This window comes from Calypte anna, chromosome W (genome assembly GCF_003957555.1).
Source record: "Calypte anna isolate BGI_N300 chromosome W, bCalAnn1_v1.p, whole genome shotgun sequence".
In the NCBI taxonomy this organism is placed as follows: Eukaryota; Metazoa; Chordata; class Aves; order Apodiformes; family Trochilidae; genus Calypte; species Calypte anna.
In genome coordinates this window covers 15,059,054-15,085,383 of record NC_044276.1, presented here as the reverse complement: position 1 = coordinate 15,085,383, position 26,330 = coordinate 15,059,054, and the positions used below count along the sequence as shown (strand labels likewise).

Sequence of the window (26,330 nt, the reverse complement as noted above, 5' to 3'; positions counted from 1 at the left end):
GCTCAACTGGAGAAAGGGAGATGCTTGATTCTCCTAATGGGGTCACCAAGTTCTCCTCTTCTCAGGCATAGGCAGTGTCTGGGAGTGCTCCTTGGATTAGAAGCCTTATTCAAGTTTAATTCATCCATCTCTCACCCTGATGCTGTCTGCTGGTGGTGGGCAGAGGTCCAAGGAGGCACAGGGATGCTCTGCAAGGAGGACATGCAGCTGTAGTGAAGGAGGCAACCAGGTGCCACTAATTGCCAGGGAGTGAGCATGAGCTTGTGTCAAGCCCACCTGTGCCTAATTAGGGTGGGCCCCCACTGTGCATGAGCAGGACCAGGGGGCCAAGAAAAGCTGAGGCCTAAGACACAGGCGGAGCTCAGCCTCAAGCTAGCCAGCAGAGAGGCCAGTTGCTCTTGGAGTAGCAGCACTGATCTGGGCTAGTCAACTCTGAGAGCCATAGGCTTAGAGCATTGCTCGTGAGTCTCTGCTGGAACAGCTGGTTGGACCTTGAAGCGCCGTTCCCTAAGAGAGGTTTGTCTTGCTACATCTGGTGGAGAATACGGGTATAGACCTCGATCTAGCCCGTGCTCAGACGAATCAGAAAAAAACGGATCCAGTCCGGCACAAACTAGCATTAACAGAAAACCCAAGGAGTCGGGTAAGACGATCCACTACCGTTCCTTCCCTACCACTGATTGACCAAGAAAAAGGAAAAGATGGGATTGTCAGTAAGCACCCCTGTTAATGAGAAGCTGGTGACACTGGCGAAGGAGCAAGAGCTCTCCTCCTCCCCGTCCTCTGTGGCTGCGTGGAAACTCTGGCAGGAGGTCAATAACCTATTGGGAGACCTCCATACTCAAGAAATGAACAAAAACATAACCGAATTAGATGGTACCTGGGGAGTGGTGATCAATGCCCTAAAAGAAATAAAAGCCGAGGCGGAAGCTGCCATCACCGCCATTGCAGCACTCCCGCCGAAAGCTAGCGTTGACACTAGAGCACCACCACCAGAAGCAGGATCCGGTGTTGTCCCCACAGCACCTCTACTACCCACCCCTCCTCCTGAAGATGGAAAAACCCGGAAGGCGTTCCTAGGACTAAGGGACAAAAGCCTTGCCATCAAGGGCATGAGAGGAAAGTTGCACCATTCCATAGCCGAGTTTCTATCGGATATCGGGCCGGAGGAAGAAAAGGAAGCACCTGTTCCGAGCACCGAAAGAAACGAACAAAAGAATGTGAAGATGCCAACAGCCCATGCCCCCGAGATGGGCGGCCCCAGCTGCTGCTTGAAACCATCCCTACTGGCACCTCCCAGCTCAGAAAAAGAGCATGGGAAAGAAGTGGCCACCCCACCAGCTGCACCCATCGGCCTGGAGGACAAAATAAAAGCCCTCCTGGAACAAACAAATCAGGCCATGAAATCCTTAGAAAAGAGGATGACAGACATAGAACAACGCTTGTCTTTCCATAAATACCGAGACCCACCCACCCTCCCTGATGATGAGGAGGAGGACATTCCAACCCCGTTGTTATCAAGATAGAACAACCAAGGCATCAAAGGTGCTGATAAACCCCAACCCAGAAGATGGTCTGGCTTCATCCGCGATGCCATCCTCGAAGGGGATTGGGAGGCCAGCACTGTTGCTTGCCCTGTTCTGCACGATAACAATGGGCCACCTCAATTTGAACAGCACAGTTGGAAAACCTTACAGCAAGCCAAGAAGACCCTGAGAGAGGGAGGATTAAAATCAGAGAGTGGTCAGGCCGTCCTGGATTGGCTCTTCACTGCTGACACCAATTGCCCCCACGACTGCCGCAATCTGGCCAGGTACCTGCTCACCCCCTCCCAGCAGATTGTCTGGGCCAAAGAATGGGAGCGCCTGGCCCAAGCAGAGGCAAACCGCCCTCGAGCACCCAGGGATCCACTATCAGGGATAACCGCTGAGATGCTCACGGGCTCGGGACGCTATGCAGATGTCCAAGTCCAGCTGCAGTTCCCGACTGTGCTCCACCACATTGCTGTGCACCTAGCCCACCGAGCCTTTTACGTGGTTCCAGAGCCTACTCCAGTCCCTTCATTTACTGCTGTTAAGCAAGGGATGAATGAGCCTTTTCAACATTTTGTTGACAGACTCTGGCAGTCTATCATGGCTCAATCCAAGCTGGGAGCAGAGCAGAAGGAATCCATGTTCAAGCTGCTGGCGTTTGAAAACGCGAATCCGAGAATGAAGTCGCTGTTCTCCACTCTACCAAAAACGGCTGACGTCTCAGAGATGCTAGAGGTGGCTTCCAGGGCCACCCAAACACAACAAAACCAAGGCATGGCCAGTGCCTTTGCCGCCACCCTGGAACCCATCCAAAAGCTCCTCGCGGCAGTGGCGCAAAAACTAGACAGAAGGGAAAATCGATACAGAAGGAGAAATCAATCAAGAAAATCCACCCCTGTCTGTTTCCGATGTGGAGCCACAGGCCACTCGGCAAGAGCCTGCTCAGCTACAGTGTGGTGTGACCGATGCCAGAGAGACAACCACAACAACCTGGCATGTAGGTCTGCAAAAAAAGGAAGGCGCAGCGCGCAAGGCCCCCGTGCCATGACACAAGTAGCCGGGACAGCGCTCTACACCAGCTCCCCGCCCCAGCCACAAGGGGAAGCCTGGGCATCGATGTGCCCTCAGCAATAGATGTCACGCTGACGACAACACAGGTGCACCGGATACCGACGGGAATTTTTTGACCAATATACCAAGAAGATAGCACGATTGGAGGAGAAGGAAATGCAAGGGCTGACTCCCTGGTCAGCCTAGGATTACAGGGTCCTGTAAGTCAGTTCGCGAAGGCTCAAAACAGCCATTCCTTATTCCATCAAAATGCCAGGGCGTTGAAGCGCATGTTTGCAATTCCATGGGAAGATGCAAAAGGGATTGTTAAAGCATGCCCTCAGTGCGCACAATTTGGCCCTGCCTTAGGAGTGGGAGTCAATCCACGCGGGCTGCAGGCGGGAGAGATCTGGCAGATGGATGTCACCCACATTCCAGAATTCGGACGACTCAAATACGTCCATGTAACGATAGATACCTTTTCGGGCATGCTCTGGGCGACAGCTCAGACAGGGGAGAAGGCTCTACATGTGGTCCGTCACCTGACCAATTGCTTTGCTGTTATGGGGGTCCCTCAAGTAGTAAAAACCGACAATGCGCCTGCTTATACAGGCGGAAAAGTCAAGCAGTTTCTTGCTACTTGGGGAGTAAAACACATTACAGGAATCCCTCATTCGTCTACAGGCCAGGCGATAGTGGAAAGAGCTAATCGCACCCTGAAGACATATCTACAAAAACAAAAGGACAGCAAAGACATGGACCCACAGATCCGGCTTAGCAAAGTGCTTTTTATACTAAATTTTCTTAGTCTAAGCCGCGATTCCCAGCAACCCCCTGTGTTACTCCACTACTCGTCCCAGAAAATCAACCGCATGCCAGAAGTCCAAATCAACTACAAGGATCCATCTACAGGTCAGTGGGTAGGGTCCAAGCCGCTACTGTTTACCGGAAGAGGTTATAGCTGTGTCTCCACAGACTCTGGACCTCTTTGGGTACCCAGTAAATGGACATGCCCTGCCGCCACCCGACCCCTAATGGACAACGGTGCATCATCCAGCACGTCAAACTGAATAACCTCGCCAAATTTGCACATTTGGACATCGTATAATTTTTCTTACTTGTTGTTTGTGTTCCTCTAACAAAAAAAAAAGGCAAAAAACAAAACAAACAAACAAACAAAAAAACCCAAAAAACCATAAAAACTTAAAAACGAAAAAGAAAAAGAGAGGAATTGTCATTTTTGCTGTATTTGTGTTTATTATGTACTTATTACAACTGTCACAGTAGTTCTTCACAAAAAAGAAAAAAAGAGGGGGGAAATGTAGTGAAATGAGGCAACCAGGTGCCACTAATTGCCAGGAAGTGAGCATGAGCTTGTGTCAAGCCCACCTGTGCCTAATTAGGGTGGGCCCCTACTGTGCATGAGCAGGACCAGGGGGCCAAGAAAAGCTGAGGCCTAAGACACAGGCGGAGCTAGCCAGCAGAGAGGCTAGTTGCTCTTGGAGCAACAGCCCCTCTCTGGGCTAATCAACTCTGAGAGCCATAGGCTTAGAGCATTGTTTGTTAGTCTCTGCTGGAACAGCTGGTTGGACCTTGAAGCGCCGTTCCCTAAGAGAGGTTCGTCTTGCTACATGCAGTAGGATGTGGTTTCTGGTTGGAAAAAGGCAGCTCCTGAAATTTTACTGAAGGCTTCCAACTGAGGAGATGGGTGCTTTAGGTCTTCATGTTCTGCAAGGAGAGTTTCATTTTTCCAGGGTAATTGTCTTTGCACATGTGTCTGCAATGCAGCTTAACCCCTAAAAAATACTCCAAGCTTCAGCCTGCTGTGGTAGTAGAACATTTGGAGATGGTCTCACTGCATGTTGTACTATTTTTAGGTTGATTTCCTAAGCTAGCACGGTTGATGTGATTGGGCTGCATGTGTCTGCTCCCTCCCTTCCTTTTCCCATTTGCTTTGGTATTTGCTGGCCAACTTCAAGCAAATTTTCAGAGGAACAGAGATCTTGGAGATATTAAACTCCTGCTGTGCCTTCAGTGAAAGTGAGTGGTCAGGAAAATAAATGCTGAGGAAGACATAAACCACAGCCCTCCATAATGAAGAAGGTGGCAGTATGATTTTTAAGGTGTTAGACCCCAAATTTGTCACACAAAATTAACCATGAGATGTTTGGCTGTAGGAGAATCCAAGGTCAGAGCTGGTTAACTAGTTGATAACCCAACCATAGCCTCAGGAAAGCAGGTTGTCAGCTTCCCCTACTCCCAAACTACCTTTTATTAGTCAAAGATCAGCTGTGTTTGACTGGTGAGATGGGATCTAAGGAGCATGAGAAGAGCAATTTCTGGTGCTGGGTGCAAGGATGTGACCAGAGGACGAGCAGATCCTTGCTGGATGAGCAGATCTGGAGGAAAGCTCAAGGAGCTTCACGTAACAGACATCTCTAGGTTGGGTCTGGGGGAGTTAGGAATATCTTGCCTACTTGGGTGATTCCCATGTAGATGGTGTGGATCAGGATCCACCTCTAAGTGCTGCAGTTATTAGCTCCACATGGTTTCTCCCATGCAGGTAACTTCATTCCCTACTCCCTGCAACAGCCCTGAGAGGCTACAACAAATTTCCAGACCTGTTTTGAGAGGGTCTGAGATGTTAGAAGGCTGTTTGGATGGGAACTGTTTCTTTTATCAGGCTCGGGCATTGGGCGAACATCTCTGCCCTCTTCCATATCAATGTCTTGGAGCTGACCTTTGCTTTTCCCTTTTTTTTTTTTCAGGGTTACCACCCGTTGTCTCATGAAGCTGAAATTGCACACACCAAAAAACTCTTCAGAAGGAGGAGAAATGACCGGAGGTAGGTGGAACCTCTGGAATGTTTGTTTCAACTTCTCCACTGCAAATCTTCCACTGCAGTCTCATGGAGTCTCTTTGGACAGTGCTGCTGTTCAGTAGCTGCCAGCCTTGGGTTAATACATAAACCCTTATTTTATCCTTAACTTGCTGAAAATGTAATCTGTCCATCCCTCTGGTTCTTCTTTTAAATCTGGGATGTGTCCCCTATTGCTCTAGGAGTATCCTAAGGACCTCCTCTTCCCCCTATACTTCTTCCAGCGTAGCCAGATCCTCCCACTTATATGAGAAGAGACAGCTGGGAAGGTATAATTTATAAAAGCTTTGAATCCTTGCTACTTGCTTCCTCTCTTTCAACTGAAAAGCCAAATTTGCTGACTTTCAGGGTCATCCTGCTAAGTAGGGAGGGTTGGGAGGGGTTTCCAGTAAGGCTGGGATGCTCCTGAAGGAGGGGATGTGCTCAGTAGGCAGCTGAGCTCCTGTGGCATCAGTGGCCTCACTCCATTGAGTTAACTTAATTGGGTCAAGTGGATATTTAATTGTGTCGATTGCATATTTAATTAGATGAGGGCATCCAGAGAGGAATTGTGACTCTAGTTAAATGTGAAAAGAAGTGAGGGAGAAGGGGAATAGTTGGATGAGCAGCTTAACTCCCTCTGGTTTGTTCTGCTGATGCTGAGACAGCACAAGTGGGGCAATGAAGCATTTCTAAAGCCAGGAGTTCACAGGGTTCCTGTTATTTAAGAAGAAGTAGCCAATGTTTTCTTCTGGAACGTGTTTGAGCTGTGATGCCTCACTGGTGGATTTTCAAGGGAATCCTACAGACACCTGTAATAGTTGTTGGAGTCTGTCTGTAGTGAAATGAGGCAACCAGGTGCCACTAATTGCCAGGGAGTGGGCATGAGCTTGTGTTAAGCCCACCTGTGCCTGATTAAGGTGGGCCCTAACTGTGCATGAGCAGGATTATGGGGCCAATAAAAGGAGAGTGAGGCTTGAGTGGCACAGCCGGTTAGCATGCAGTTATACAGACAAACCCGAGCCATGCTGAGGCCCTGGGTTCAAGACTCAGAGCCTCACCCTAACAGTGATGAGCTCTAGTGGCGCAACCAAGTTAGTGCGGTGCTGAGACAAAAGCAGCTAATACCTCTGTAGGCGTGTTCAGGAGTGAGCCAAGCCTGTGCTTCAAGCCTCACCTTTTATTGGCCCCCTAATCCTGCTCATGCGCAGTTAGGGCCCACCTTAATCAGGCACTGGTGGGCTTAACACAAGCTCATGCCCACTCCCTGGCAATTAGTGGCACCTGGTTGCCTCAATTCGGTACATCTGTCCTCACATCTCCCTATCACTTCTTGACTTGTGGACAGCTGTGGTGTAGCTCATCCTCTGTTTGGTTTGGTTTTCCCAGATTTTACTGAGGGACCAAAAAACAACTGTAAGTTTGCCTAGGAAATCCTAGAAACATTCTTCTCTGGGCAGGGCAGATCATCATCAGCAAACTTAGTTTTTCTCTCCTCTTTGGTGCTCCTTCCTAATTTCTTCCTAATTTAAAAGGCAATTTAGTCTTGGGATTTTGGGGGGGGGGGAGAAATAAATCTTGTGTCAGTTGGGTTGCAGTTGATCATCAAAATATGGTTAGAACCAAGCTGAAGTCTGCTTGTGTTTCAAGATGGGTGAGCTCCCTTGCAGAGCTGGGCTGGGTGCCCTGAGAGGTTGGAGCATCCTGCTCCCATCCTAGCTCACCCAGCAGGTCATCCTCCACCATCTGAAGAGTCTATGATGCTTCAGGAGAAGTGACCTACAGAGCCAAAGGGTCTCCTGCTTGAAGCCCCATGCCCAAAGCTGTGCAGAACCAAAGCCATGGAACTGAGTGTTGGTTCTTCCCTCTCATCCAAAAAAAATTGGGGTAAAATTTGGAAGTATTTCTTTTTTTTTTTTTTTTTTTTCTTTCTGGTCACTTCAGATAAATCAGCAGCAGACAGAAGCATTCAGTCCCCCAGGGCATCCCTGCCTCCCTAGCAGATGGCAAGGAAAGATAGCAAAAAAAAAACAACAAACAAATTGCCTTGGGCTGAGGTTGGAAGATCATGAGTTGAGACACAGGCTGGAGCAAGAAGCACTGGGATAATATTCCAGGAGGAAAGACAGAAGCCTTAAAACCCGGTGGATACAGCATCATGTGGGAGGAGACGTGTCTGTTTCAGCCCTAAGCAGTCACAAATTAAATTAAATGTAAAAAGCAGAGGGGATTCAGCCCTGCATGAGGACATTCATGGTGGTGTCCAAGCTTAGACAGAAAAAATTGCTTATTTTTATGGAAAAAAAAAAAAAAGCAAAGAAGCCCAGGTTGAGGGACTGGAGTTAATCAGCAATCCCATAAATAATTATTTAAGGGGAAAAGGCATCCCTTAGACTTCAGTGAGACTTTGTGAGAAAAAAACATGGTAGAAGTAGGGGGAGAAAGGGTAGAAATAAGGGGGGGAAATGGAATAGGGAATAAACTCACTGTATTAGAGCACAACCAGGTTCTGAAGGTGTTCACACTTTGTTGTGAAACTATTACCTTTACATCCCAGGTATCATTCTGGGGGAGAAAAACCTCATTTTGGAGCTGGTAGAGCCACACAGGTGTTATGAGCATCTCTGAGGATGAGATTTTATGGTCAGCAAACCAGTTGGGAGTTACACTCCACTTTTTTGTTTTTTTGTTTTTTTGTTTTTTTGTTTTTTTGTTTTTTTGTTTTTTTGTTTTTTGTGTTTTTTTGTGTTGTTGTGTTGTTGTGTTGTTGTGTTGTTGTGTTGTTGTGTTGTTGTGTTGTTGTGTTGTTGTGTTGTTGTTTTAAAAACCTCTTCTGGATGTGGGAGGACACAAAATTGATGACTGTGGGTGAAGCATTGCAGGCAAGGGAGAAGCTGAGAAGGGACATTTGGGAGGCCAACGGGCATTCTGGCTTGTAAGAGGAATGGTGTGGCCTGCAGGTCTGGGGATGTGATTCTCCCCTTATACTCAGCACTGGCGAGGCCTCACCTTGAATATTGTGTCCTCACTTCCAGAAGGACATTGAGGTGATGGAGGGGACCAACGAGGCTGTGAAGGGACTAAGAGGAGAGGCTGGGGGTGTTTATCCTGGAGGAGACTCAGGGGGGACCTCATCACTCTCTACAACTCCCTGCAGGGAGGTTGTGGTCAGGTGGGGTTGGGCTCTTCTCCCAGGCAGCAAGTGACAGGAGGAGAGGACATGGCCTGAAGCTGCCCCAGGGGAGGTTTAGGTTGAATATCAGGGAGCACTTCCTCATGGAGAGGGTGTTCAGGCATTGGGATGGACTGCCCAGGGCAGTGGTGGAGTCACCATTCCTGGAGGTGTTTAAGGAGAGACTGGAGGTGGCACTCAGTGATGTGGTCCAATCCCAATCCATGTGGTGATGTTAGGTCATGGGCTTGATGATCTCAGAGGTTCTCTTCATCCTCAATGATTCTGTGATTCATTATAAATTATACTAATTTCTCCCCAGAGTGGTGGGGGTCCTCTCCCCTCCCTGATGGTGACATTCAGAAAGGGGCCATGTCTTGGCCTGGTGAAACATCTTTGGTTTCTCACATGGAAGGTCACTATCTCCCAGCTGTGCTATAAATAGGACCCATTCCCTGCTTCCTTCCCATCACCTTTCCTCAGGAAATGTTGTCACCACATAGTGGAGGAGCACAGCTCACCTACCCCGAGGTCTCTGCTGTGCACCTTTGGGGAGAAACAACCCTATGGGTGTTCAACCATAGCTCTCTCCTTGCCTGGATGACCACTGTGGGTCAGTTGGACACGTTTGTGGTAGCAGCAATCAACATCAGAGCCACATCTGGTAAAGGGTTTGGTTGGACAAGGTGTTGGAGAAGCCTACAGGAGGTCCTTGCTGCAAAGACTGGGGCAGGAGACCAAGGAGAGGGATCTCCTTCCCCACCTCATGCAGGGTGCATCCTGCACCCATTGGTTTCTCTGTTGGTTTAAACACAGGAGGTGGAACTGCTACCACCTCATGAAGGTGGTGGAGGGCATCACCACTTGATGGGATCATTGAAGGATAGCAGAAAGTGCAAGTTGTTTTAAGAGATGTCCACATGAGCAATTGGTAAACACCAATGAGTGTTGCATTGTCCCAAAAACTCATCTGCTGCTTGCTTCCAGGCAAGACCCAAACTATCCAGATGTCACCAAAGGCAACTTGGTCGAACTTTCTGTAAGCAACCACGTTGAGGGAAGGAGGGACTTTCCTTGGTCAGAACCTCTCCTGCCCTTCAGTCCTGCAGGCAGTTGAGAAAAATCCTATAATCTAGGATACAGGACACAGGGGTGGTGAGACATGGTCTCCTTGGGCAGGTGAACTCTGAGTTTGTCTCTTTGTTTTCCAAAATGCTTCTTTTTTTCCAAAAAGGTCCCCCAAAATGCCATTTCTTAAGTATTGAAGCATTACAAGTCAACTTGGTGCTTCACAGCATTTCTCCAGTTCTTGTGGCATCCTGGGATGATGTGTTTTGGGATGGAGGTCAAACCCCCATGGTTGGAGGAGTGATAATAAATGCTGCCCAGTAGGACCTTTAAGGAATATATGGAGTTGCTAGGGGTTAAGACAGGTGAGTTTGGACATACTTGTTGGTCTTCTGGTTAAGAGAGGACTGAATTTGTTCTGTGTCACCCAAAGAAGGGTGAGGAGCAGGAAAATGTTGCTGGGGAGGTCTTAAAAAGTTTGTGTTCTCATAATCACATTGGTTCAATTGCATCTTGTTGGATTCAGAAGTCAAATCAGGATGAATTTCTTATCCAAAGGAAGTCCTCATGGGTGCATAGATGCTGGCTGGTATCTCTTGGGGCTTTTTGAGGTCAGTCTATGGGATGGAAGAGGGTTGAAGAGGGAAGAACAGCCCCAGGGCTTGGAGAGGATGGAGTGCAAGCCTTAAGAGTTAAACAATCCCCTCATTTCAAAAGGTTTCTTGAATTCCTTTTTTCAGCAGGAATGATGTGGATCCTTTAGGCTTTCTCCATGAGTGTGCCTCCAGGCTTTGGTGTCACCAGAGCCACAAGGAGCTGCTTTGCCTGGCCAAACCAGGTCTGTTGGGGACCACAGCCAGCTGTGGGTGAAGGACCCCCATAACCTTTGTGGCTCAGCTTTGTGTCATCTACTCCTTCTCCCTTTGGATGGAGGTTTAATCCTTCCCAAAGCCCTTGCCTGGGAACAGGGAGCTGGAGCAGAAGACTGTGTAGGTCCTCCCAGCTCATAGATGGAGAGAAGGGGTGGTGGGAGCAAAGAGGCTCATGTGCTTTCCCCTCAGTATGTCCCAAACGCTTCCAGCTTTTGACAAGAGGATTACAGAAATGTCCCCATATTTTCTCTTGCCTTTTCCCAATTTGCTTCCTACTGCTCACTTGGCTTTACACTTAAATTCTCAAGGAAAAAATGGTCGGGATTATTTTGTGTGGCTGTGTTGTTTGCTGGTTTTAATTAGATTCAGAACTGGGGGAAGTAGAAATGATCCTCCCTCCCTGGAAAACCCTGGTGTGGCTGTCAGGGACAGTTTCCTCTTCCCAAAGCAGGAGGGTTATGTAAGGACCTCTGACCCTTCCAGCTCCCACACACACCAAGAGCCAGGGGGATTGCACAGGGGGGGTGGGCAGCCCTGTCCTGCCTCCCCCATCAATGACCACATTGCTGAGGGAATCACCCAGGCTTCATCCCATCCATGTGATTCTAGTGGCTCCATAGGGACAACCCAAAGGTTGGTCATGGTGGGCTGGAAGCAAGGCAGGGAACATCCCAGATCCACCAGCAGCTCCGAGGAGGAGAGGCAAGCTGTGATTTGTTGCTTTTCCCATTCTGGTTGATTTTACAGACCCTGAGGGACACTCAACCACCTACAGTGATTACTTCAACTGATTAAAGCAGCTTTTCCTCTTGTGGCCAAGTCCTTTTGTGAAAGGTTTTCAATAGCCACGCTGCTCGGGACATTGTTCCTGTTCAATTTCCTTTCAAAACGCCATAAAGGGCACTCTACCACTTTAGCCTGTCATAAAAAAGCACAGGAATCAGCTTTACCCAGCTCCTTCAAGGGCAAGATCTCCTCCTTGGGGGAGGAAGGGATGGGGTCAGGTGGGAGTTGCAAGGCCGTGTGATGCTGGAGTAAGATGGAGCCATTAGCAAAGGGGGATTATTTTTTATTCTTCCTTTTTTTTTTTTTTTTTTTTAATACATTTTTTTTCTGTTTATTTATTTGAGGAGCCAGGGTCACCCAGGTAAGCAAAAAAGAAAATCAACTTGCAAACGCAGAGAAGGAAATGTTGCTTTACATGTGTTGGTGTGTTCAGCCTTGCCCTGGTTAGTCTTGGTGTTGTTGGGACCTGATTAGGTCATCAGATGCTCTTTGGGCAAGGTGGTGATGGAGCAGGGCAAAGATGGTATCAAGAAGGGTCAAGCAGGACCCCCTTTGACCCACAGAGCCATGCTAGCCAGACATGCTGGCATCACCCAGCCCCACTGCCCTTCCTTCCAGGAGTTGAGGAGAAGGTTCTGCCAGGGGTCATGATGCTAGGAGCTTGCTCCAGGGAGGAGGTTACTGACAACAGAGCCTTCATCCGGGTCCCCATTAAAGGAGTGGCCCTTGAATGATCAAAAAGTTGCCTCCTGATGATCCATGGGCATCCGACTGTGGGTGACTAAGCCATGGGTGGAGATGTTGGATTTGCTCTTGGAGCTGAGATAGAATCATAGGATCATACAATGATTTGGGTTGGAAGAGACCTTCAAGAACATTCAGTTACACTCCCCTGCCATGGGCAGGGACACCTCCCACCAGCCCAGGTTGCTCCAAGCCCCATCCAACCTGACCTGAGACACTGCCAGGGATGGGGCAGCCACAACATCCTTGGCCAACCTGTTCCAGGGTCTCACCACCCTCAAATTAAAGAATTTCTTCCTAATCTCTCCTCATTCACCTTAAAAGCATTCCCCCTGGTCCTATCACTTGTCCCAAGACCCTCCCCAGCTTTCCTGGAACCCCTTCAGGTACTGGAAGGCTGCTAGAAGGTCTCTGGAAATCTGGAGGTGGTTTGGCTCCATGTACACCCCTCACAGCTTTTACACTACATTTAGGATTCTTTGCATACCGTAAAGCTAGCGCTCATTGCCCTCAGGGTGAGGCTCTCTGTGGAGTCTTGAACCCGGGGCTTTCGGCATTGCAGTACTAGGTCTTAACCAGCTGCACCACGAGAGCCTCACCTTGAGGGCAATGAGCGCTAGTGGCGCAATGGAGGTAATACAGTGCTTGAGAGTGAGCTAGTCTGTGGCTGTGAGTTTCACCTTTTATTGGCCCCCTGGTCTTGCACATGCTCAATAGGGGGCCTGCCCTAATTGGGCACAGGTGGATTTGATACCGGCTCACACCCACTTCTCGGTAATCAGAGGCATCTGATTGCTTTGTTCCACTACAGTTTTCCATCCCAGCTGCTCTTGTTTCTTCTGGTGTGATCAGCTCCAAACCCTTAAAGCACTTGAGGGTGGCAGTGAAAATAGGACTGGGCATGAATTACCCTTGAAAGCAGATGGGGCAAACCCCCCACCCTGTGAAAGGCAACGCCGTATTTACGGCTCCTGGAAGGATTTTTGCATTTCGTGTGAGGCAGGGGGTGGGAATGTGCCTCTGAAAAGTTTGGAGGGCTCTGTGGGCTCAAGACGGATGGAAAGAGACAAAAAGAAACCTTGGGGAGTTCAATGGGTCATGCTGCACATCAGCAGGGCTTCAGGAGATGAGTGCCAATCACAGTTCTCTGGCTCTGCTGGGTCCTCCTTGGGTGTGTAGCTAAAGGCCTGGGGCAGAAGGGTTAAAAGATACTCATCTAAGCAAATTTAATCCTTTCCTTTCATTGTTCCTATTTTTTTTTATTTTGCATGCCAGGAGAGAGCTGGGTGCATTTCCCAGATGCAAGGTTGCCACCTCTCTATTGAGGAGAGCTTTGTTATTACCTAAAAATTCCACAAGACTTTTTATTCCTTTTTTTTTCCTTCTTAATTATTTTGGTGACTGAAGTGACCCCTGTCCTGCAGACTAAATTTAACCTGAATTGCCAAGTAGACTTCATGGCATCAGGAGGCTTTTTGGTTTTGGTTTTTTTTTTCCAGGTTGTTTTTCTCCATCCCTGCAGCTGATTGAAAGACTGGACACTGGCCAAACATTTGACTGTTATGAAACCTCAATAGAAATAGAATGGCCTGCTGGATTAGTTCAGGGTCTTATGACGTTAAATCACAAAAAGCAAAAGAACTGCTCCAGCCAAAAATCCAGTGTGTGGTTCTGGTGGAAAGTCATCAGATTCCATCAAAACTCAAATCTTTTTTGAGCATCAAGGTGCAAGCAACCACTTTTGTGACCAAGGGACCTGGGAGACCTCATTTCAATTCCCACCTTTACCAGGGGTTGTTGGGCTTCACCTCCATGATCACAGCTGCTATTTCAGGTGCATGAAATTCTCCTAGGAGAATCCATGCAAGGAAAATGGATCCCCACCTCACATTTGACCTCTGTGATGGCAGACACCTAAATTTAGGCAATTTGAACCCACCTTCTGGCACTTTGGTAGAAGTCCTTCTCCAGACTATTTTTTAAACAACCCTACAGTAATCCAGTGCTGTATAGAGAAGAGGGAGAATTCCCTTTCCCTTGGGACAAATCCCAAAGATGTCAATCACAGATGCTTGGGGAGCCCTGGAAAGCTTCTCACTGAGATCTTTTGGCCTCCACAGAAAAAAAAAAAAAAAGAGACTGCCCATCTTACAAGACCAGGTTTCCTTGCTTTATTTTGCCTTCCCATGTTGACCAGAACCAAGGAAGTCTGAAAAACAAAGAGCTATGGGAGGAGTTGAGCCAAAACACCTCATCCTGCAGGAAGCTTTGGGATGAGGATTTGTTTCTGGTCCCTCTTCAGCAAGAACAAAGGCTTGAGACTGGGCATCCCATTCTTTACCATCTCTTGGAGGGGAAATCTCAGCCAAGGAAAAGAAGGTTTCCATTGGGACTTTTTCATACAGGAGTGCTGGCACTTCTGGAAAAGCTTTAGGGCAGCAGTCTCTACTTCAGACGATGCTTTTCATGATATTTTTGGTGTCTGAAGCTGGAAAATGCATATGGCTGACAAGATCCCTCACCCCAATTTCATTTGACCCCTTCTTGTGACTTCACTGGTCAGAATATCCATCAACTGGGTAGGTAGACCCCATAAAGGTCTCCCAACCAAGCTGGCTTGGTGTTGCTAATAAGTAGGACTTCCCACCAGTTCCTGGTGTTTCAACAGCCTGGGTGAAGTGCATAATTGGCTTTTTTTTTTTCCTTGTTGTCACCTCAGGTGGAAGGGCTTAAGGCTCAAGGCTTAGTCAACTCCTGATAGAACCTGTAACTCATTTTCACTTCAGTTAACAGTTTGCACCTTCTTCTAGAAAGTTTCTTCAAGGGAGCTGCTGGGTGGATACCTGTTCATAGATCTGGGAAGTCATAAGGCAGGAACTGGTTGAACTGCAGGTGGGGGTATTTCAGGATGTGCATGGCAAGTGTTACTTTTGAGACTTCCATTTCAGACAAACTGAGCTGACCCAAACCCTTGGATTTGGGTGGAGTTTTGGAATTGGATGAGAAGAGGAAGAGGAGAGGTTTAGGTGGGAGCTTGGGAAGAAATTCTTTGCTTTGAGGATGGTGAGACCCTGGTTCAGGTTTCCCAGAGAAGCTGTGGCTGCCCCATCCCTGGCAGTGTCTCAGGTCAGGTTGGATGGGGCTTGGAGCAACCTGGGCTGGTGGGAGGTGTCCCTGCCCATGGCAGGAGGTTGGAACTGGATGATCTTGAAGGTCCCATCCAACCCAAACCAGTCTGGGATTCTCTCATCTTCTCATCCACTGTTTTATCTCTCACAAAAAAATTGGTTTTTCCTCTTATGTTTCACTCTGTGCTTAAAAAACCATATATATATACACTCACACATATCTATAACCAAGTTGTCCCAATGTTTTTTTGTCTGGAAAACCACTTTCTCAGCAGGACTTCACCACAAGAAATCTCCACCCTTGCATCATGTGGGCAAGAAATGGGCTTGGGATGGCTGTTTCCTCTATCCTCTTTAGGCCAGGTAAATTTTGAACTTAAAAGCTCACTAAGAGAAGCCCCCAAAATCACTGAGGAGTGCGTATTGACTAGAGTTGTTTATTAGAAAACTCTCCGATAAGCTGATAGCCCATCCTCGTGCAATTTTTCCCTGTCTTGACATTTGCACTGTTTCTAGAGCTGCTCCTCTGCTGATCTATTCATGGCCAGCTCTAGGGCTCCTTTTCACAAATAAAAATAGTCCCAGGAATGGTCCTCACCCTGGATTTTCAGCTCTTCCAAGTTATTTTGAGGGAAGTTGAACGTGTTTGAGGGCTGACACCAATGTGTCCCTTTTAAGGATGCAAAAGCCTGCAAGAAAAAAAAGCCTTGGAAGCCCCTTCTTGGAGGTCATGGGGACAAAGCTCTCCTGCTGGGTGAGTTCATAATTACAGTTTAATGGTGACCCGTTTGCTTTTTCACCATTTTAATTGAGACTTTCAAAGAGGAAGAAGGCTTAAAAAAATACAGAAATGTCTTTTGTTCTTCCCAGAGTCATTCACTGAGGGCTTTTGCAAAAGAGGAGAGGATGTTTATTGCAGAAAGCAACAATCTTGAGGCTTTATTTTAGCTCCCATGTGCTGTTCCAAGCTGGATGGTTTTGGATGGAGGGGGTGAAAAGGAACATGGAGCAAAGTGATTTGCAGGGCATTTACTGAACTCAACAAATGGTGTTGAAACAGAAGAGGGAGGAAGGGAAGGAACTGAAAAGGTTGGAACACCCTTTTCCTAGGATTTCCAAGTCAAATTAAGCAGGTTTAACAGCCCATGGGGCTGAACCCCTGAAGGAATAACTGGAAATCAGGTTTTCATCCTCTACTTTATGCTCCTGTCTCCTCTGTGACCTGGGCTACTGGAACCACCCCAGAGACTTTTTGGAGGTGTAGAGGGAACATCCCAAACCCTCTGGAGGTGGAATCACAGAATCATTTTGGTTGGAAAAGACCTTTAAGTTCATCAAATCCCACTGATGTCACTGGCATCCATGCTGAGCAGGGCTCAGAGGAGCTGAGCCAGTGTAATAGTGGCTGTGAAAAGCTGCTCATGTCCTGAGCAAGCTCAGGACCAGTAATTTTACTTTTTTTAGGGACAAAAGTAAGTCTGATGGTGTGTTTGCCTGCAGTGATGAGTAGCAACATGAGCATCAATCTTGGAGTGTAAAAAAACCCTCACTTAGGCAGCTGCAAACACCTAAAGCAGAGATGCTGTTAAAATAAAATCACTGTCCTGCTCAAGATTTAGAAGTTTTGAACCAGTGGTGAAGGAGAGGCCACATATGCAGGAACAGCTGTGCTAAAGGTGCATCATAAAAAGGAATCCTAGAATATATTGAGTTGGAAGGATCCCTTAAGGCTCATTTTGTCCAAGTCTTTGGTCCTTGTGGGCTACCTAAAACTGAACCATCTAAGAAAGTGGCACCAACTGAAGGTGAAGATCCTGGAGAAGAAGGTGAAGAGCTCTTTGTTGGAGTGCTGGTCCTGCATGATGAGGTTCCTCAGGGATAAAACATTCATACAGATGAAAATCCCAAGTCAGCACTTGTCCCAAATGCCTGAGCAGAGTTGGCATCAGGTCACAGGGGTTGGTTACTGATGATTTTAGAGACAGCTCGTGATTTCTTCCCATTTGATTGTCTGTGGCATCTCTGAGAGTTGTTACACTAAATTCTCCAAACTCCAGCTCCCTGGAGGATGATATTGTCTTGGTGGTTTGTTCCTAAAAAGGCTCAGCTGGGTGATTGCATTACTGTGGCTTAATTCCAGCACTTGAACTGGGTGGTGGTACTAAGTATGCTCCAGGTGTGGAGCATCCTATTCTGCAACCCAGCTGGGAGGTAACTTAGCTGAGCTTATGGTTGCTGTGTTGTCCATGATCAGTGGAGAGACAGGAGGTTTTAATTTGAAATTTGGTGTGCTGGAGCTGGTGGGAGGATGTTAAGAGCAGGAGGAGAGCTGTGATGGGTCACCCCACATCAGCTGGCTTGGTGACCAGCAGTAGGCACCAGGAGGAGTGTGAGAATGGGCTATGAATGTAAAGATGCTTCCCTGAAGTGCTCTACTCTTAATGGTTGCACTCAGTGATTTTAAGGTTCCTCTCTAACTGAAATGATTCTATGATCTTCAGGAATTTATAATTTGAAGATCTGCAGGGCCACAGTTGCTCACAGAATGGTTTGAGTGGGAAGGCACCTTTCAAGGCCATCCAGTCCAAGCCCTGCAGTTAGCAGGGACATCTGTAACTGGATCAGGTTGCTCAGAGCCCCATCCAACCTGACCTGGAATGGTTCCAGGGATGGGGCATCTCCCACCTCTCTGGGCAACCTGGGCCAGGGTCTCCCCACCCTCAATGTAAAAAAATTTTCCTTCTATCTAGTCTGAATCTATTTTCTTTTGCTTTAAACCCATCACCCCTTGTCCTGTTGCTAGAAGCCCTGCTAAATAGGCTGTACCCATCTTTATTCTAGGCCCCTTGAAGTCTTGAAAGGCCACAAAAAGGTCTCCCTGGAGCCTTCTCTTCTCCAGGCTGAACAACCCTAACTTTCCTCCTCTCTCCATAGCAGAGGTCTTCCAGCTCATCATTTTTGTGTCCTTCCACCCAGGGCACCTTGGTCATCTTGCTGTTGCTTTGGTAACTGAGGATGTGACCTGGTAAGAAAATCCTCATTGCATGGTGAGGTGTAGGGAGCTGTTGGACCAATCAGCTGTAGGAAGAATCCCAGGGAGGCAATGCAAGAGGTGTCCCCAGAGAAAAAAGACAGATGAAACAGTGCTGTGGTGTTTTGTTGACCATCAACCTCCAAGTGATTTTTGTCAGAGGACTTGCAGCATTCCTCCTTTCCCTGCAAGCAACCTGAGGCACAGAGGAGGGAATCATAGAATCACGTCACATTGGAAGGGACCTCAAGGGCCATCTGGTCCAACCCTTCTAATATGATTGTTTCTATGAGATGTCCCAGCACCCCATCCAGCTGAGACTTCAAACTTTCCAAAGTAGTGGAATCCACCACATCCCCTGGGAGACCATTCCAATGTCTGACTGTACTCAGGGGGAAATTTTTTCTCTTGTGTTCCATCAGAATCTGCCCAGGGGAAGGGGCTGTGGTTGGACCTTCCCCTACTGCAGACCTTGCGGTGACCACGGAGCCACCAAGATCCTTGTGTGTATGAACCCCCTCACCCAGGAGACCATTTTTTCAAGGCTGTGTTTGTAGTTTCACATGGTGCAAAATACAACTGGCTATGTGAGGCTGTTTCAGCCAGCCAGAATTGAGGGAAGGAAATAGAGCAGCAGGTTCCTCTGCACTAGGAAACCGATTTGTTCTTGAAATGCCTTTCTCCTTGGTGGAATATTTCCACCATGCTTCCTCGAGGAAAGGGCTTTATCCCATCTACACTTTGTTTTCCAACAGGAGTTTTGGAGGTTGTTGACAGTTGCTGGAGTCAATATAAAGTGAAATGACTTGTTCTGTTGTCCTGCCTTTGATCCTTCAAAGATGAAAGTGTTGGTGATCACTTGGGATGAGCACCCAGGGCTTTCTGCTGCCAGGTTGCTCTCCAAAATTAGATGGCAGGTGAGGGCAAGCCAAGGATGGTGCTTTCAATGGGCAAAAAAAAGGTTTTGTGGCATCCTCTGTGTCACACGAGGTCCTTCCAAAAGACCTGACCCTTTTGAAGTAGTCCAGCAGCACTTCCAATGGTGTGGCTGCAAGGTTTGGGTGGTGACTTCCAGTTTTTGGCCATGGCAAGTAGCCACCCTCTCTACAGGAGAGGATTTACCACTCTCTCCTTCTTCCTGCAAGTCACAGAATCACAGAATGTTAGGGGTTGGAAGGGACCTCAAAAGATCATCAAGTTCAACCCTCCTGCCAGGGCAGGATCACCTAAAGTAGGTCACACAGGAACACGTCCTGGTGGGTTTTGAATGTCTCCAGAGATAGAGACTCCACAACCTCAACTCTAAGTTGGGGATGCTGGCCCTGGAGACCTTGGGAGGGAGCAACATGCTGAGGCTCTGCAGGGCCTCTTGGCATGGAGAGTGCATGAAGAAGTTGCCAGCTCAAGTTGTTTGGGCTCTTGTTGCAGAAATAATATTTCTCTCTGACCCCAGTTAGCAACTGTTTGCAAAATAAAGAAGTCAAGGCACTGCAAATACTTTCCATTCCCTCTTTTGTCTCAGCCCAAAATGTTAGGATTAAAATATTGCATCTATTATGTGCAGTTAATATCTCTGCTGACATGTAAATCACACAGGGATTTTTTTTTCATCTCTGCATTAAAAAAGACAAAAAAAAAAGAAACAACAAAGGTTAACTACTCTATTTTTGGCTATTTGTTAACTGTTTTGTTTCCATTTATTCCTCCTAAAGTCACAGCAGTCTGTCTCCAAGGGAGCATCTGTGGCAAAGGGTCTTTAGATTGATTTGGGAGGTGCTGGGGTCATCAAGAGGCATGAAGGCATTGAGTATCTGCTCTTACTCTGACAATGTCTTTATTTAGCATGACAACCTCCAGGGCACAAGTAGACAAGTGCTTGCTTTCTTTCCTTTAAACTAACATTGTTCCAGCCATTCCCAGCCTTGTGCAGATGCTCTGGGTCATCCCAGTTTTCTGATTTTAACTGTGGGGTGTGCTGGACCCCAAGCAAAAGGTGACAGCTACATAGGGCTGGGGAAGTTGAGCCAGTTTCCCCCAAGCAGCATGTTCTTGTCTAAAGTGATGAGTGGAGACTCAGCCAAGAGAAAGTAAATTTTTGGAGTGGCTCAGCCCCTGGAGCAGCTCAGCACATCCAGGAGAGCATGAGAGAGGAGGTAGGAATGGAGGCAAGAGGAGATAACTCTTCTTTTGACATTGGGACAGACTTAGGTAAACATTTGGGAAGCTGCTTAGGATTCTCACTGGGTTGCAATAAATCAATGTCCAGATCCATCCTAGCTCCCAAAGCTCTTCTAAATACTACAGCATGCTGCAGCCCTGAGGAGAAGGACTTGGGGGTGTTGGGTGAGGAGAAGCTCAACATGAGCCAGCAATGTGTGCTGGCAGCCCAAAAACCACCCTTGTCCTGGGCTGCATCCCCAGCAGGGCCAGGGAGGGGATTGTCCCCATCTGCTCTACTCTGGGGAGACCCCCCTGCAGTGCTGAGTCCAGTTCTGGGGTCCCCAACACCAGAAGGACATGGGGCTGTTGGAGTGAGTCCAGAGGAGGTGAGGAGGCCATGGAGATGCTGGGAGGGCTGGAGCAGCTCTGGAGCCAGGCTGAGAGAGTTGGGGGTTGTTCATCCTGGAGAAGAGAAGGCTCCAGGGAGACCTTAGAGCACCTTCCAGTGCCTGAAGGGGCTCCAGGAAAGCTGGGGAGGGACTTTGGACAAGGGCATGGAGGGATGGGGGGGAGTGGTTTCAAGCTGAAAAAGGAGAGATTTAGGTTGGACATGAGGAAGAAATTCTTTGTTGTGAGGGTGCTGATCCCCTGTCCCAGGTTTCCCAGAGAAGCTGTGGCTGCCCCATCCCTGGCAGTGTCTCAGGTCAGGTTGGATGGGGCTTGGAGCAACCTGGGCTGGTGGGAGGTGTCCCTGCCCATGGCAGGGGGTCGGGACTGGGTGGTCTTGAAGGACTATGTTTGATAAAGGCTTCTGGCACACATCAATCTAGAGCATCTCTGCTCCTTGGGATGGTGTTTTACCAGATCTCCATGTCGGAAGTAATTGCTTGCCATTGACTTTGGGCCATCTCATATGTCTGGGCAGATAGCTGTTAGGAGATCCTGTCAGATCTTGCCTTAGCTTCTATGGGAAAGACATTTATTTCTTCACTAGAAAGCGCTGGTATAAATAGGATATGGAAAAAACCAAGGATGCCTCCTTGTTGCAGTTCAAAGAGTCACAGAGGTCTAAAGGAAGACAGCTGAACAAAAAGGCAGCAGGTGGGAGCTCATCCCTACTATTTAGGATGTGTCTTGAGGGACAGGACCATAGACGGATGGTGGTGGGCTGTGTCTGCACTTCTTGGCATGGGTTTAAAGTTTATATCTCTTGGAGGATTATCAGATCTGGGGATAACTGATAAGCCTGAGTGTATTTTTAAAGGAGGCAGCCTGGAGTCTGGGCTAAAAGCTCTTTTATTCCAAAGCAGTAGAAGATGAATTTAAATTCATTCAACTCATGTTCTTACCTGGAGCCCAGAGTCTATGTATGTTTGATCTCATCTGATTTTTAGGAAACTTTTTGTACTGAAAGTCTTTTGACTTCACTGGAATCAATTCCTCATCACTGAATCTCCCCATGGTTTTGTGGTTTTTTTTCAATTTTGTTTACGATATGCAAAGAATCCAAAAAAAAAAAAGAAAAAACCCCAAAACCCAGCATTCCAAGTAATGGAGTTTAAGAAGAGGACCAATTCCAAGCAATTTTTACATGAAATCACTTCAGTGATTTCTACACCAGTCTGGGCTGTCAGCCTTGAAGTCTGGGGGTTGTCTTCCTAGCTGGTTGCCCGCTCTGTGCTAGAAAAGCCTCCAACTGAACATCCCAAATGATTTGTGGGAGATCCAGCAAAACATTTAAAGAGCTGTTTTGGAGCTATCTCACATGCCATCTGTACTTGGGATGTCTTTCCCAAGCTGCTGTTGCAAAACAGCTACTTAAATTCCTCCTGAAGCCATGAGGCTTAAAAGAAAAGAGCTGACTCAGGCAGCCCGTGCAGCCAAGTGTTGCAGAATGTGAGGTCTTTCATTGGGCTTTAGCAGTAGAAAAGTTTGCTCTTCAAAACTTTGCTGAGTTGATTCCAACGGACATTCTGTTAGGGCCTTTCAATTCAGGAGGACCATCTCTGATCTGGGGTGTCCATCATAGTGGTTGGAGAAGTAGTGGATTTGAATGATGTGATGCTGCAGAAAGGCATGGGGAGAAATCAGATCTGTTTCTCAGTTTGGAAAGGCCACAATCAGTCCACTATCCCGTAGTGCATTCCATGCTGAACCATTCTTTATGTCAACCCTTTTTTTGGACGGGTTATTGCATGAGCACCTTGGGTGTCTCTGTGTGAAGTCCTTCAATCATAGAATTATCAAATAGTTTGGGTGGGAAGGGACCTTCAAAGTCCATCCAGTCCAAACCCCCCTGCAGTCAGCAGGGACATCTGCAACTGGATCAGGTTGCTCAGAGCCCCATCCAACTTGACCTGTCCCAGGGATGGGGCATTTCCCACCTCTGGAAAACCTGGGCCAGGGTCTCACCACCCTCACAGCAAAGAATTTCTTCCTGATGTTTCATCTCAATCTCCCCTCTTCCAGTTTGAAACCATCCCACCCTTTTATCCTCAAATACCCTGTCCATCCACCAGGATAGATTGGAACCCAAGTGACATAAAGACCTAAAAGATGTGTAAATCATTTTCAGTTTTGTTTTCAGGAGTGAACATGACATCTTGTTCCCTTCTCATCTGAGAAAAATGCAAACAAAAATGAAACTGGAGCCAAACAAAACCAGTTTGAGAGAGAAAGACAAAGGGAAAAAGTCCTGTGGTCTTCATCCTTGGGGCTGGTGGTTGTTGCTTGCTGAGGGGTTTTGAGGTTTTTAATTAAATTGGGTGTACCTGTCAAGCTTATTTGAGTGTTCCCCACTCTCAGTCATAGCGAGGATAGAAAATGGCCATGCCTGGACTGGGATGCTCCCTTCACCCAAGCAACTTTGAGTTCTCACCCTTCATCAGAGTGCCTTTGCTGGAGGTAGGCTTGGTGAGGAATAATTTGGGAATAAATTTGTCTTCTAGAACAGAAATCCAGACCTTTCTCCTCATTATATTCATAGCAAAATTCCCATTGACCTTCCAGGACAGAATTAGACCATCAGGACTGGTTTTAGATGCCATAAAATACTACCAGCTCCTATTTGGGAACCTTCAAGCCCTCAAGTTAGGACCATAATGTCCTTAAGGTGTCCAAAGCAAGCAATGATGGGCATTTTTAACCACAGCAGCACTACCATGCCCAAACCCCTCCAGTAGCACCTGCTTGGGGGTGCCAGTCTGGATATTTGTGGAGCTGCATCACTCAAGCAGCTGGAATATTCTTAGTTCAGAGAGGCTGGGCTTGGAGAAATTGGAGATGTTTCAGAGGACTTTGCTTCTTCCTGCCCTTTTTCAGGTTAGATATCCCAGGCAGCTAGCTAGGACAGCAGAAGAACCCAGTTCCTGTCCATCTCTGTGAATTTAACTCTTTCAGTGATGACTCAAAGAGGTTTCTTTAATTTCCCTCCCTCTCACTTGGGCATTTCTGTGGGATTTTCAAAAAGAATGTGGGAGAAACATGGCCCTTCAACCCAAGGAGCCAGCCCCACCAGTCCTCCATTTGCAGGTGCTGTCACTGCATACCTTGAGGGTGCTCTGCTTCTCCAGCTTTGAGGGATAAGTGGGAGCTGGAGTCCTCATGGATGGTGGAAGGTCCCATAGAGCCCAGTTCTGCATCTAGTTTCTTCCTAATATCTAAGTTACTTTTAGTCTAAAACCATCACCCCTCATTCTATCACAATAGGGCCTACAAAGAAGTCCTTTCCCAGCTTTCCTGGAGCCCCTTGAGGCACTGGAAGGTGCTCTAAGGTCTCCCCAGAGCCTTTTCTTCTCCAGACTGAACAACCCCAACTCTCTGAGCCCATCTTCACAGGAGAGCTGCTTCAGCTCTCTCATAATTTTTGTGACCTCCTCTGGACTCGCTCCAACATCTCCATGTCTTTCCCATTCTGAGGTCTCCATAACTGGACCTAATACTTCAGGTAGAATCAGGGTGTGGTATCCAGGTAAGTTCTTCAAAAGCAAAAAACGAGATCCAGAACATCCTGAGCCCACAGGATGGGATCTCCATCTGTTTGGCTGGAATAGATGCTCTGCACCATGGGGTAAATGTCTCAAGTACTTTTGTTGATGTAGTTCCTTACTTCTTGACATTTGCAGGGACTTCCTAACCAAATGTCCATGCAGCCACTTGGAGAATGTAACCCCTCATTGTCCTCTGGCTCTCCCCATGCCAGACAAGTGGTGGCAGCCCTCAGAGGACTTGACTCACTCAAGGATATGAGCAGAGCTGACAGGCCAGAGCAACTGTGGTTTAGACCACAGCTGTCCATGTGTCTGGAGTTATTTTCCCCAGCCTTGTGCCTTTCAGATCCTTTCCTTGGGAGCAAACGACATCATCAAAAATTGCAGGGATTCCATATTTCAGAGCATGTAGGCTGATAATCACCCAGACAGCTGAAGCCTTAGATTGCTTTGCGTAGGCTCCTCGAGCAGAGCAGGCATTTGTCACATCAAAATTCTGTTAAAGGGTCTCTCATTTAGGCAACAAAATAAATAAATAAATTTTAAAAGGATGGAGAAATGATAGCAGAAATGTTACCGCCCTGTTCCTAACTTGGTGACCCTGAGGGTCTCCTTTGTGACTTCTTCCTTTGTGACTCTTGAGCATCTTTTGTAGTTTCTGTGTTGACTGATGGCCAAATCCTTGGGCCTGCTAAAGTCAGGGGATGTCTTGAGCTGGATCAGGATGTGGCCTTTGAGGTGAAAATAGTTCTTTAATGTTAAATGGAGTCAAGAGGTGAGAGAGTGGTGTGCTGTCTGGATATTTCTTCTTGTAGCTAAAGTGGGGTCCCCCACAAGGCACCCTACAGCAAAGGATGAGCAGAGAGGGACAGAAGAAGGATTTCTGCAACATTTTTTTGGGATGACTTCTTCCTCTTCTTGAAGATGTTGCTGTGGATTGAAGCATCAGCTGACTCCCTTTGGCACTGCTAAAACCCTGGGCTGGGATTCCTACATGGTCTGGTTCCCTAAGTTTGGCAGGTCCACCCCATGCCACCATCTTAAGCAAGCATGGGGTTGTTTCTATCAACCCCCAGCTGGTATGTGTGCTAGAGTACCCTGGTCCCCAGCTTGCCCTTTCTGGGCCTTCTCCATGTCCCCAGCACCTTGGTGACACCTGAGAACAAGGATGGGCCATCCCAACCTTCCCAGCTTCACAGTACTGTGCAGTCAAAAAAGTTTTAAGGTCTGTGCCCCCATTCTCCCTCCTTTGGCTCTTCTTGGCTGCAGAGTCCTGTTACTTCTTGGCTTTTCTTCTTCACTGGGACGTTGGGAAGATAAAAGCAGACAAGGAGGCTTTTCCTGAATGCTGAATGATCCTCTAGACCTCTGCCTGCTGCCAAGTCACGGCTGTTGCTTCTTGTTTGCCATTCTCCTTCCTTTGCCTTTTATTTCTTGCATTTTAACTTTTTTTCTTTCTTTGCAATATTTGTTTAACTCTGGTGTTTTCTGTCCTGTGGTCAACGGCTGCAGAACTTCAGTTTGCATTTCCTTTGCCAATGGGGATGTTGCTTTTCAGCAGCCCTGGATGGGGATGGAGCTGTCTCTCCTCTCCCTTTCTCATTGTAAAACCCCCAAACTTAATCTTGCACATTCCACGTTGGCTTAAGTGTTTTGGGTTGTTTGGGGTTTTTTTTTTGGGGGGGGTGTGTTTTTGTCTTGGGTTTTTTTTCAATCTTAAAACCTTAATTAGAAACAGTTTGGTTTAGAATCTCATTGTGTCTTTAGGAAATAAATGTCCCTGCATGCATTTCTTGCAGGACTTGACAGCAGAGCTTCGTTCCCAGCTCATTTCCAAGACATTTTGCCTTCCCTCTGCTTAAATTAAAGCTATAGCCTTTGTTATTCCTCTGAAATATTTGCAACTTCAATACAGCAGCAACCCTGTTCTGGCTTAAAAGC

The 26,330-nt window shown here is 47.4% G+C and overlaps 1 protein-coding gene across 2 annotated transcripts in view; it reads left to right on the top strand.

Annotated features, from left to right (window-relative positions):
• LOC103539149 (CBP80/20-dependent translation initiation factor) overlaps nucleotides 1–26,330 on the top strand; it is a 145,897-nt gene that overhangs the window by 80,262 nt on the left and 39,305 nt on the right. For both annotated transcript variants that reach the window (XM_030468389.1, XM_030468390.1), the window contains one exon: nucleotides 5,351–5,427. In XM_030468389.1, the coding sequence (XP_030324249.1) occupies nucleotides 5,351–5,427 (77 nt within the window). The remainder of the gene's footprint in view (nucleotides 1–5,350; nucleotides 5,428–26,330) is intronic.